Source organism: Mastomys coucha, unplaced genomic scaffold (assembly GCF_008632895.1).
Source record: "Mastomys coucha isolate ucsf_1 unplaced genomic scaffold, UCSF_Mcou_1 pScaffold8, whole genome shotgun sequence".
Lineage (NCBI taxonomy): Eukaryota > Metazoa > Chordata > Mammalia > Rodentia > Muridae > Mastomys > Mastomys coucha.
Genome location: NW_022196914.1, coordinates 34888740 through 34902278, shown reverse-complemented (window position 1 = coordinate 34902278; position 13539 = coordinate 34888740). Strand labels below are relative to the sequence as shown.

The window sequence follows — 13539 nt, the reverse complement described above, 5'->3', positions numbered from 1 at the left end:
CAAAAAAAAAAAGAGAGAGAGAAAAATAATAAAATAACATTAAAAAACCAAAACCAAAAACAAACCCCTGTTCTCTCCCACCTCCCCCCTGCTCACCACCCCACCCCCTCCTGTTTACTAGCCCTGCATTCCCAACACTGAGCCACAGAACCTGCACAGGGCCAAGGGCCTCTCCTCCCATTGATGACCAACTTGGCCATCCTCTGCTATATATATATGCTGCTGGAGCCATGAGTCCCACCATGTGTGATCTTTGGTTGGTGTTTTAGTCCCTGGGAGCTCTGAGGGTACTAGTTAGTTCATATTGTTGTTCCCTGAACAATTTTTTTTTGTGCCCTTCTTCTCTGAGAACCTGCTGGCACATAAGTTCAGTGGCATGAATCTCACAGATAGGATAATCCTGTTTTGTTCATTGTTTGTTGTTTTTGTTTTTCTTTATTTCATTTCTTTTTATTTGACATTTATTTTTATTTTTAAAGTTAATTAATTAATTAGTTTAAATCCCAAATGGCACTCCCCCTCCTGGTCCCTCCCTCAATGAGTCCCTCCCCTCGTTCCCCCTCCCTTTCTCCTCTGAGAGGATGGGATCCCCTCCCCCGCAAGTATTCCCCAACCCTGGCATATCAAGTTTCTGTCAGATTAGGCACATCCTCTCTCACTGAGGCCAGACAGGGTGTCTGGTACCTCAGATTATGAGAGCTGCCAGGGGTCCAGGTTTGTTGACTCTGTTGGTCTTCCTGTGCATTCCCATCTACTTCTGTGCCTTCAATCCTTCCCCCATCTCTTCTATAAGTTTACCTGATCTCTGTCTAATGTTTGGCTGTGGGTATCCACTTCTATTTCTGTCCACTGGAAGGTAGAGCCTCTCAGAGGCCAGTTAAGATAGGCTCCTGTCTGCAAGCATAACTGAATGTCATAATAATGTCAGGGATTGATGTTTACCCATGGGATGGGTTTTGAGTTGGGCCAGAAATTGGTTGCATTTCTTTCTGTCTCTGCTCTATCCTGCATTTTTTTTTAGATGGGACAAATTTGGGGTTAAAAGTTTAGTGGATAGGTTGGTGTCCCTGTCCTTCCACTGGGGGTCCTGCCTGGCTACAGGAGGTGGCCTCTTCAGGTTCCATGCCCTTACTGTTAGGTATCTTAGCTACAGGCTACAAACATTGACTCCTGGGAGCCCTATCCGGAGTCTCTGGGACTTCCTAGGAATTCCATCCCCTAGGCAGGTGCAGATTTCCATTTATTCTCCTGACCCTCTAGGCCTCTCTCCTGTCTCTCCTCACACCTGATCCTGCCTCCCCATTTCATTCCTCTCTTCCACCCAGTTCCTTCTCTCCCTATGCTTCCTATTACTGTTTTGTTCCCCCTTCTAAGTGTAATTCAAGTATCTTTGCTTGGGGCTTCCTTCTTATTTTAACTTCCTTGTGTCTGTAGGGTGTATCATAGGTATCCTGTACTTTATGGCTAATATCCACTTGTAAGTGACTACATAGCATGTATGTCCTTTTGGGTCTGGCTTACCTCACTCAGGATGATATTTTCTAGTTTCATCCATTTTCCTGCAAAATTCATGATGTCCTTGTTTTTATTAGCTGTATAGTATTCCATGGTGTAAATGAACCACATTGTCCATATCTATTCTTTGGTTGAGGAACATCTGGGTTGTTTCCAGTTTCTGACTATTATGAATTAAGCTGCTGGAGCATGTGTCCTTGGCTTATGGTGGAGCATCTTTTAGGTATATGCCCAGGGCTAGAATATTTGGGTCTTCAGGTAGAACTATTTCTAATTTTCTGAGAAACCTCTAGATTGATTTCCAGAGTTGTTGTACAAGTTTGCATTCCTGCCAGCAACAGAGGAGTGTTCCTCTTGCTGTACATCCTTGCCAGCATGTCCTGTAACTTGAGTTTTTGATCTTAGCCATTCTGACTTGTGTAATATAGAATCTCAGGATAGTTGGGAGTTGAATTTCCCTGATGACTAAGGATGCTGAGCATTTCTTTAAGTGCTTCTTGGCCATTCAAGATTCCTCTGTAGAGAATTCTCCATTTAGTTCTGTGTACCATTTTTTATTGGGTTATTTGGTTTGTTAGAGTTAATTTCTTAAGTTCTTTATACATTTTGGATATCAGTCCTCTCTTGGATGTAGGTTGGTGAAGATCCTTTCCCAATCTATCGGCTGCCATTTTGTCCTGTTGACAGTGTTCTTTTCCTTATAGAAGCTTTGCAGTTTCATGATGTCTCATTTATTAATTGTTGATTCTAGTGCCTGAGCTATTGATGTTTTGTTCAGTAAATTATCTTCTGTGTTAATGTGTTTGAGACTATTTCCCACTTTCTCTTCTATTAGGTTTACTGTATCCAGTTTTATGTTGAGACCTTGATCCACTTGGACTTGAGTCTTATGCAGGGTGATAAATATGGATTTATTTGCATTCTTCTACATACAGACATCCAATTAGACTAGCACTGTTGAAGATACTTTCTTTTTTCCATTATGTGGTTTTGTCTTCTTTGTTAAAAATCAAGTGTCAAGGCATGTGGGTTTATTTCTGGATCTTCAGTTCTATTCCATTGATCAACCTCTTTGTTTTTTTACCAATACCATGCAGTTTTTATCACTATTGCCCTGTAGTGCACCTTAAAGTCTGGGATGGTGATTCCCCAGAAGTTCTTTTACTGTTCAGGATTGTTTTAGCTCTCCTGGGCCTTTTGTTTTCTATGAAGTTTAGAACTGCTGTGTCAAGGTCTGTAAAGAATTGTGTTGGAATTTTGATGGGAATTGCATTAAATCTATAGATTACTTTTGGTAAGATGGCCATTTTTACTATGTTAATCCTATTGACCATGAGTATGGGATCTTTACATCTTCTGATGTCTTCTCCAGTTTCTTTCTTCGGGGTCCTGAAATTCTTGTCATACAGATCTTTTACTGGCTTGTTCAGAGTTATACCTAGATATTTTATGTTATTTGTGGCTATTGTGAAGGGTGTTGTTTCCCTATTTTTTTCTCTGCTTTTTTATCATTTGTATAAAGGGGGGCTCTAGTAATTTCTTTGAGTTAATTTTATATCCAGCCACTTTGCTGAAGTTGTTTATAAGGGTTCTCTGGTAGAATTTTGGGAGTCATTTATGCATACTATCATACTGTCCATAAACAGTGATACTTTGATTCATCCTTTCCAATTTGTATTCCACTGATCTTTTTTTTTTGTCTTATTGCAATTCAAAAACTATATTGAATAAATAGGGGGAGTGTGGGTAGCCTTGTCTCATCTCTGATTTTAATGGGATTGCTTTAAGTTTCTTTTCATTTAATTTGATGTCAGCTCTTGGCTTGCTGTATATTGCTTTTATTACATTTAGGTATGTATCTTGTATCTCTGATATCTCCAAGACTTTTAACATGAAGGGGTGTTGGATTTTGTCAAAGGCTTCTTCAGCATTTAATGAGATGATCATCTTATTTTTGTCTTTCAATTTGTTAGTATACTGGATTAGGTTGATGGATTTTCATATATAGAATCTTCCCACATCCCTGGGATGAAGCCTACTTTATCATAGTGAATGAGGTTTTTGATGTGCTATTGGATTTGGTTTGCAAGAATTTTATAGAGTATTTTTGCATCAATGTTCATAAGTGAAATTGGCCTGAAGTTTTAGTCCCATATCCCTAAGGAAATAGAAGCAGCCATTAAAAGACTCTCAACCAAAAAAAGCTCAGGGCCAAATGGTTCAGTGCAGAATTCTACCAGACCTTCAAAGGAGAGCTGATGCCAATACTCCTCTAACTATTCCACAGAATAGACACAGAAGGAGTACTACCTAATTCATTCTATGAAGCCATAGTTACCCTGACACCTAAACCACACAAAGGCTCTAAATTTCATTTCTAATTTTACTCTTTTTTTTTCAAGATATTAATCTGCCTTCATTTCTAAGCAGCATGTTTTGAATCCTAGGACTTAGATCTGTGTCTTTTTTATCTTGCATGTGTCTCCTAAGCCAACAATCTCCCCCACTGGCTTACTCTCTGTATGGTAAAATGCAGATGTGATGACTGTCAAGCAATTTGCCACTTCTAACACCTGAGTGATTTCTGGGTCTATTTCTCATGGCTCCAGGTTCCAGCTTCCTACCTGTTTGCATCCTGATTTGGGATTCGACACCAGACACTGTAGATTCACCCTGTTACATATGGGGATGTCACATCTTTGCCAAAGTCTGGAGCTTATCCTTGGCTTCCAGAACTTGGTCATCTTCATATACCTTCTAAGAGTTTGTTTATTGAGACCTAAATAGTACTTATGTCAGGACTAACATATCCTCACTGGGGAGTGAGAACCACCAGAGTTCCCCTGAGATCCCACAGACCTGGGCTTCCTTCTGCAGAGGCAGGTTCAGCAGGTTCTTTCTGACCCAAAGCAACTTTTTGTAGCTTAGGAATGAGCCAGCACCCAACCAACTTTGACAAAACTGGACAGGTAGGCACTGCTTACTCTTCTGAGGCTCTTGCCATAATTGTTTTTAGTGCACATATCTTGCATCCCTTGCTGCTCAATAGGTTTCAGGGCTCAGTTCTGTCTGTGGGCAGCTTCATGTAGATGAGAGAGATACTCATCCTGACCCAACCACTTTGGGACTCTAGAGCCAAGCACATGGTCTATGCTTGCTCCATTAGTTTGATAGAGAGGGTCACTTCCATTTTTACATAATTACATCCCCTGCCTGGAATGGATCAATTTCTGAAGAACTGTCTTCAACCATGTTCACCAGTGTGTTACCTCTAGACTGGTTGGTGCTGCTTACCTGACTTTGAGTAATCAGGTACACAGTCTTGAAGATTTCTGTATCCTGAGGAAGAATGTAGGGAGCCGGCATTCACCATGGCAAGATGGCGCCTACTTCCGCTGTCGAGTAAACAACTGTTTGCGCATGTGCGTAGAGAACTATTTGCGCATGTGCGTAGAGTGAAAAGACACCATGTCACGGCCCATTCTGGGGCATTACGTAGGGTAATGAGCGAACAGCCAATCATGGGCAGACACGCCGCACTGTGGTGTATATAAGCAGTGCGGATTACTGGCTCCGTCTCTTTTCCCTCTGGGAGAGGGCAGTAAATGTTGTCGCTGCAGAAGGAACCTAGTGTGTCCGCGTGTCTTCTTCCCGGTGAGACGACTGCGCGGGCTACAGAAGAAACTGTTATTTTCATGAAATGTCTTCCTTTGACCTGAAAGTTCTTGTCTCAAAGTTCATCAGCACAAGGCAACTTTACAACCTGCCCCATTTTTGGTCACATTAGCCTGCAGTGTCGCATCTCTATCCTGACATCATCAGCCTGCAGTGCTGCATGTCCATCTTCACATCATCAGCCTGCAGTGCTGCAAGTCCATCCTTTTATCTTCAGTCTGTGCTTGCCTTGCACATCCTCAGCTATTTTCCTTGTCATTCAGCCTAACAACTGCCATTGGGAGCTTTAGTCTGAGTTTAATGGAAATACTGCCAAGATGAAGTTTAAATTCATCACCTGGCTATATTACATTTGTTTTACCTTCCTTCGTACTCCTCCTCCTGTCCTGCGTTGTTTGGATAAAACTCATGTTAATAGTAACTATGGTCTTGTTTCCTTTGGAAGACTTGCTATACACATTTCTTTTTCTTTCCTTCTTTTGCTGCTGTTGTCTTTTTTTTGTTTGTTTGTTTGTTTTGAGGCAAAACTTTTGTATGTAGCCATGGCTGTTCTGTAATTCACTCTGTAGATCAGGTTGGCCTTGAACTCAGAGACCTGTCTGTCTGTCTCTGTGTACCAAGTGCTAGGATTACAGACATATGTCACTATTCCTGGCTCTGATACAGTTTTCAACTGTACTGTCGGATAATCCCTAGCCTTTGGGTGTGGTATTCTTATATTACCGTTGGCAATGATGAATTGGCTCAACTTTTGCTTACTAAAAATATCTTTATTTTGCTTGAGTTTAGAAAGGTATTTTTAAGCACAGAATTCCAGGTTGGCATTTTTCACCTTTAATTTTGAGGCTATCACCAGTCTCTAGCTAGCACAGTCAGTGGCCACTGAGTAGTTGCTGGTCATCAAGGTGCCGACAACTGTCAGTCAGCAGTCACTGAGAACTTAGCTGCTACTGAGAAGTTGGCAGTCACTAAGAAGGTTCTGGTCTTTGAGAAATTGGTTGTCACTGAGAGTTTGGCTGTCATCACTGAAAACTTGGCTGTTAGTCACTGAGAATTTGGTTCTCATTGAGAAGTAGACTACTGTTGAGAAGTCAGCTGTCATTCCTTGAGGAGTTGGCTGACACTGGGAGGAAAGCTGTCCATCACTAACCAGTGAGCACTTAGCAGTCACCCAGGGAAGGCTTTGTACCCTGGAAGCACACACATTTTTTCTAGATGCTTTTACATTTTCCTTTTACAGTTTGTGTGTGTGTGTGTGTGTGTGTGTGTGTGTGTGTGTGCGCGCGCGCATGTGTGTGTGTGTGCCTGTGCCAGGCATACAAGTGGAGTATCATGTGGGTGCTGGGGGTCAAGCTCAGGCCATTGGCTTGGTGGCAAGCACCTTTTCCCAGGCCTAGCTTGCTTGGTATTTGTTCGATTTGGTGCTCACTGAGCTGCTACTTTTATGTCTACCTTTATAGATTTGGGGGAAATTATGGCTATTATTTTGTCAAATATTTTTCTCTGTTCCTGAAAGGCTATCTGACCATGTTTCTTGGGCTATTGTCTTAGTCAGGGTTTCTATTCCTGCACAAACATCATGACCAAGAAGCAATTGGGGAGGAAAGGGTTTATTCAGCTTACTTCCATCTTGCTGTTGATCACCAGAGGAAGTCAGGACTGGAACTCAAGCAGTTCAGGAAGCAGGAGCTGACGCAGAGGCCATGCAGAGATGTTCCTTACTGGCTTGCTTCTCCTGGCCTGCTCAGCTTGCTTTCTTATAGAACCCAAGACTTCCAGCCCAGGGATGGCATCACCCACAAGGGGCCCTACCCCCTTGATCACTAATTGAGAAAATGCCTCACAGCTGGATCTCATGTAGGCACTTCCCCAACTGAACTCCCTTCTCTGTGATAACTCCAGCCTGTGTCAAGTTGACACACAAAACCAGCCAGTACAGCTACTCACTTCCTTTCTCTGTATTTCTTGTCCATGCTTGCTGGTTCTGCACACTGCTAACCTCCAGGTTCCTGCTTTTCCCTCAGTGCATCACTCACTAGAACCTTCTCAGGTGTGACATGGTATGGTGTGAGCTTGTCTCTTCCCACTAGCTGGAAAGAGGTGGGGACCAAATGTGAATTGGCAGCAAAACTGGTCAGCAACTACCAAGCCTAGTCAAGATCAAGCTGGCAACACTCTTGGGAGGAACCTGCCTCTCCAGGGCAGGCTGATCTCTCTGGACTTTTCCATGACTGCAAAGGTGTCTTGATTGATATACACCCCAGCTACAGATTTGGCTTCTGGGATTTCCTGCTAATACTGCCTGAAGTACAGTGAGCCTCATTCATTACTGTCTACCTCCCACCCATGGCTAGAAAATGTACTACACAGCAAAAGCAACCTGGAAGGACACGGGGCTTTGTCATTGGAGGTGGACCCGAAATTTCAGGTCACTTTCCTCCAGAAAGATGGTGCCTTAACTGAGGACTAGTGCACATTGCTAACCATGACTAGAAAAAGCATCTGTAGCAGTTATTAGTAGTGGCTCAAGGTCCTTCTCCACTCATCTGTACTCCTGCCTCTGGTCAGGTGACCATCCTGCCCAGCAAGCCCAAAGGACAACTGACAAATACCAACACAGTACAGACCTCTTTCTGACAGGCATCTCTGGAGGGGGCTGGCCTGTCAGCCTGGGACACAGTGACAGTAACAGTGGGCAGGGGTATATAAAGGATTTTGAGGAAAGGGAGAAACATTGTAATTAAATTATGATCTCAGAAACAAAGAAAACGGGAAGCACTCTTCTGTTGCTGACCTCTACTCTCCTGTCAGTATTTGTTACTGTGTAACTTGGCCTTGGCAGATTTACAGACCCATCCAGAGATTCTGCTTCTCCTTTCATGCTGATAAATTTTGCTGTAAGAGCCGCAGTACCTAAGAGTAGAGGTTTCTACCTGGGACCACAAAACATGTGCTGCACCAAGTTAAATAGCTATCAGCCCTGGGGCTGCTTCTCCCGAGTCAAGGTATAAGGGAGATGTGACTACATCAAATTGGATGGCTGGTCCAAAAGATGGATGGGAAGGGACTAATATCCTGAGACTGGATAGGATGGGCAGAGGTGGGTGATGTCACTGCCTTTGGAGACAGTGGCTCTCCATGTGCTTCTTGTGATTAACACTGGGTCTAGGGTGCTGCCATATCTGGGATCAGGGAAGCATAAATAAGTACTAGAAGAATTTTGTAAGCACGTATTCCCATTATATGGTGAGACACAGAAACGGACAGAGCAGTCACAAGATTGTGTGCTTGCTTGACTGGGCTGTGCGCATGTGAGCTTGTGCGCATGCCTGTACGTGGGCATGCTTGTGTGTAAACTTTCACACCAGCTAGTTAAATGGTTACTCATTCTTCCCACTTCTCAGGAACCCCTATCATTTTATACGGAGAACATTAAGAGTGGTGAGCAGTGAACTTTGAAACTCAGTTTTTCCAAAAGAAAATGTTTAGATGGGCTCTTGACCAAACTCAGCTCATCTTATGGTGGAGTCAAGGCTGGTGGGATCCACCTTTCTAGGAGAAGGTACAGCCTTGGGTTCAACCATGCAAGAAAATGCACAAGGATGTAACTTACACTCCATATGTATGTGTGGGCTCCAAGTGGTAGGTGCTCGCCCTCCCTGCCCTGGTTTCATATGGAATCTCCAGGACAGGCAGCTTTCTGAAAGACCTCTGGAGTGGCTTCTTGCAGGCTGGTTCCAACTTTAGTGTGGCAGAACTGGAGGATCAGCGCAGCAGACATATCCTGTCTGACAAGCACAAGGCCCCAACATTTGAGCCTGTTGCTCTGCTCATGTGTGTGGCGAGCCTTTGCTTAGAGCTGTAATATGTCCTGTAATCAAATGATCAAAGGTGACAGCCTCCCAGGTCAGCACTGCATAGAAGGAACGCAACTCATGTCTTCGTTAAAACCTTTAAAATCTTTGTAAACAAGCCAGGAATATACACCTTTAATCCCAGCACTTGGAGGCAGAGCAGGCAGATCTCTGAGTTTAAGATTAGCTTAGTCTATAGAGAGTTCTAAGCTAGTCAGAGCTGTGAGACCTAGTCTCAAAATAAGTAAAAATCAATTTAAAGAATCATTAGTTTTGGAGTTAATGGTCATTTAAAAAGTGACAAGTTCATCAAAAAGCACAAAGGAGAGGGATGGAGAGATGATTCAGCAATGACGAACCCTTGGTGTTCTTCTCTAAGACCAGAGTTTGATTCCCAACACCCACATGGGCATCTCGCAACCACCTGTAACTTCAGCTGTAAGTATCCAGTACCTTCGATCTGACCTGGAAGGGCACTGCATCCACGTACATATACACGTAATTAAAACTGATAAAAGCTTTCTGAAACAGTATTAGAACACACTTTCTTACCATGGGGCCCAACCACATGTACCATTCTGGTGAACATCGGTGTTATTTATTCTTTGAAGCTAGTTGCTATAGTATCTTGATTTTCATATATGGTGTGTGTGTGTACCTGGGGCTACCTCAGTTCTTGTTCTTCAGGCATCATCCAGCCTGATCTTTGAGACCAAGTCTCTCACTGACTTGGACTAGGCTGGCTGCCAGCACTGGGTTACAGCTCACTTATCTAACTGCATTTTTATTGTGGGTTCTGGAAATGACTCAGGTCCGCAGGCTGCTGCAGCAAGCGTTTACCCACTGGCTCTCTCCTCAGTCCTCCTTGTACCTTCTGGAGGGTGTAATCCTTCACCTGTTGTTTTACTTCTCCATCTCTTATACACAGGTTTCAAAGGGTGGATCTGCTAACAGATATGCTTAAGAATCACATACCCATCACACAGGAAAACCAGAGAACCAGCTGACCGGATGCAGGCTGTAGTGTGTTCCCTGAGTGATAGCAAGGTGCCAACACTGCCAGGAGAGCTTCCCCACTCAGCTGTTGTGCCTTCCAAGTCAAAAGGACAGACTGATCTCTATGGACTTTCCTACCAGGCTAAGAAATGTCTGCTGTCTTTCTAAGTGAAGCTTTTAACAAAACACACTTGAGCCAGTAAAACTTTGTTGTGTTGTGTTTATTCCACTGAAAACCTAAAGCCTGCACCCCAAAGGAGCCTGCAGGCAGGGTGGGCACTGCCCCTTCCCCTGCCCGCTATGTACATTCACAGTTCTGATGTGCGGACTGAGGTTCCTAGTGAGAGTCATCAGGAGGATGAACATCCGTCCCAGGTCTGCTCGGGATTCCTTCAACATGACCAGTGGCATTCCTCAGGAATCCGTCACTTGCAGATGGCAGGGCAGAGCCCCAGCCTTGGGACATCTTAGTTCGCCAGTCTCCTTCATTGGCCTTTTAGTGGCTTTTCTCTTCTGAAAATTTGTACTCTACAGTTATAAAACCAACCCGTTAGCTACAAAGGCTGTGTTCACATTTCATTCATACCTAACCAGCTAAGAGCTCAGAAATCAATCTCCCTGCCCATCCCGCGGCAGTGCGGCGCTGTGTGACTGAGGTTGACAGGTTTTGTTTGTGGATTTCTCCTGGGGAAAGCACATACTGACACTCTCTGAGAAACTCAGAAAACACTTTTTCGTGCATTTACTGGCCCGGTGGTCATTTCCTATAGCAATGCCCCAAATGAAAAAATCTACCTCAGGAGTAAAAAAAAACCAAGATTGCAAAGCTTAGGAAACAAACTAAACCTCGGGTCACTGTGCTTTACAGATAAGTCTGTCATAAAAAAAGACGAAGCCAGGTAATGCCAAAGGTGACAGCTGGGACCCTGTTCCTTCCTGATTTCATGAAGGGCCAAACACAGCAAACTCTGTGGCCTGTACCCTGCAGCTGTCACCCCCACAGAGTAAAGCCACCCATGCTCAGAGAGGGCAATGGGCTTTGGGCAGGACCTCCTGGCTATCTCAGTACGTCTGCTCAGAAGGCTAAAATCAGCACGAAGGGGACGCTTTCCAGTTCTTTCCTTCTGGCTGACTCTTTACCCACATTCAATGCTTTTACTAGATACATGAAGTAGACTTTGTCATATTGAAACTGAAATACCAAACTGGCAATGTTTATAAAAAAGATGGGAGATTCAAGAAGGCTTAAGGAAAGCAGAAAAGGATCCCAGGGCCAATCTTTGTGGCTAATTGTCCCATGACCTAAATGGGAGGAGGGCAGAAAGGCCCTTTAAGCTGTGGCCACCAGGACGCCTCAGAGTCTATCAAAAGCAAGCCTGGAAATAAATATCCTTATGTTAAGGTGAAAAATGAAGTAGAAAACCAATTTTCTTTCTTTTTTAAAAAAATGTTGAATGTTTTCAAAGTACCTAAGTGAGGTTTATAAAAGAGTCACGAGCTCCTGCACAAACACAGAAACATTTAGAATCCGATGATGCCCCGTCACGTGAGCCAGAGACAGCAGAGGCACTAAATGAGGACAAAGTGACTGTTCCAGGGTAGGTATGTGCAGCGTGAGCACAGAGGTCCTGCATTGTGCACACCACACAGACAAAGAGGAGGAAGACAGACACAAACTCAAGACCAGCATATTTGAGGTGGGCACACAGCCTTACCTGTGCCCACTCAGCCTGTGGAGTCCTGCCCCACAGGGAGGCCCGAGCACCCACCTGCCTGCCTGCCTGCCTGCCTGCAATGGGCAGATGGGACACACACACAGCTTCCCTGCAAATGCCCAGCTGGGCCCTGAGACAGACTTTACAGAAAACAGGGAACATCACAAGTCTTTTGGACCTCAGGTCTGCAGACAGAGAGACATGGGAAGGTAGAAAAGGTGCAACACACAAACAGGCTCCAGGCCACTGGAGGCAGGTGGTGATGCGGGAGGGGTCTCATCCCTCCAGAATCTTCCATTCTAGTCCGCTTTCTTACAAAAATTCTTTCTCCCAAAGTCTGAGTTCTCAGGGCTGAAGTCAATGCAGAAGCCATTGGGAGTTGGGGCTGGGGGTGTCTGTGCACAACTGTCAAAGTGTGTCTGATCAGGGTACAAGTAGTCCTCTGCGTAGTCGGGGTACATTTCCGCAAACCCACAGAAGTCATCTGCAAAGACAGGAGGCTGATTATTGGGACTGACCGAGAGCGCTCCATTACCAGGCACTGGCCAAAGACCCCCGCTAGAAAGGTGAATTTTTCAGGAAAAGTCACCACCCCAATGCTGGTACAGTGACCAGACCGGGGCCCAAGTGTAGGGTGCCAGGGTTCTGGTGCTGAAGGCTTCCGAAGAGCAGCTCCAATGGAGCTGGGCTGGGTGTCCTCCCTATACGGTGCCCAGGTCAGAAGCCCCTACAGAAGCTGCAGGGGATCCAGTGCTGTATGAGGGGAGAGGGTAACTTGGTGTGTGTAGATGGGGCAGGGGCTCCATTCATGTCCCCTGGCCTCCTGGGCTGGAGGACCCAGAACATCCTACCTCTGCTTCACTTACCAAATGTGATTCTTCCCTTGTCCTCTTGATCAATAGCCTGGAACAAGTCGGTCACTGTTAATTCTGCTACACCCAGTGCAGTCTTGAGGATGCAGGACAGGTCGGCCTCATCTATGCTCCCATCCTCAAGAGATCCATACATCTGCAAGGGACAGTAAAGAGTTACACTGGGGACACTCCTCCTGGTGTTGACCAGGCCTGGTATATTTTCCCCAGTGCTCCTGATCCCTCGTTGTTCAAACAGCTGGCACCCTTGAGCAAGTGATGCCTACAAGTAGATGTTAAGGTCCTGGGCAGAGCTGTGCCTCTGCCTCTATTGACTTCTGCAGGTCCCTTATGGACATTGCACAAACATGTCTTGGTTGAGACTTGGATGCTATAGCTGTGGGAGCAAAGCAATAAGTAGGGGGAGATGAAACAGAGACTCAGCTTGAGCTGGAAGTAGCAGAAGGGCTCAGTGTGCCAGAGCAAACCTGGGGCTGCAGGGCTCTTGCAAAAAGAACTGGGAAAGCAGAACGGCGTGCTTCCAGTGCCACCTACTGGTCAATGGATAGATTGCAGAATCATTTGGTGATCAAGCCCACAATGCATTGGGGTGTTGTGAGGCTGTGGTTCTGAAGAAGGCAAGGGCTAAGTCTACATTTCTAATCAGAAATCTTCACTGTATGAGAAAACAAACAACAGGGGCTACAGAAGCCATACATACTGGTCTGTGAGGTTCTCTTCCCATTTTCCCATGCTACTAGGTGTCCCCAAAGTCCCTATGTGAAACTTTTCTACAGGGGTGATACTAACAACAAGAGACCCCAAACTGGCAGGAACATGTATTTGATTTCACCTCCAGGAGTACCTATGAGTACCCGTCTCTGGGTCCTATTCACAGTCACAAAGCTGTTTTACATCTTTTTTTTTTTTTTT

At 44.8% G+C, this 13539-nt stretch overlaps 1 protein-coding gene and 1 long non-coding RNA gene across 3 annotated transcripts in view; one reads left to right on the top strand and one right to left on the bottom strand.

The window, feature by feature from the left end:
- The window catches only part of LOC116083123, a 15204-nt gene extending 4607 nt beyond the window's left edge, over positions 1-10597 (top strand). The window contains exon 2 of the long non-coding RNA XR_004115597.1: positions 9973-10597. This is a non-coding gene — a long non-coding RNA (uncharacterized LOC116083123). The remainder of the gene's footprint in view (positions 1-9972) is intronic.
- Positions 10251-13539, bottom strand: part of Lpcat1 (lysophosphatidylcholine acyltransferase 1) — a 51699-nt gene continuing 48410 nt past the window's right edge. For both annotated transcript variants that reach the window (XM_031359844.1, XM_031359845.1), the window contains 2 exons: positions 12622-12763; positions 10251-12239 (listed from right to left, as the gene is read on the bottom strand). In XM_031359844.1, the coding sequence (XP_031215704.1) occupies positions 12055-12239; positions 12622-12763 (327 nt within the window). In that variant the 3' untranslated portion in view covers positions 10251-12054. The remainder of the gene's footprint in view (positions 12240-12621; positions 12764-13539) is intronic.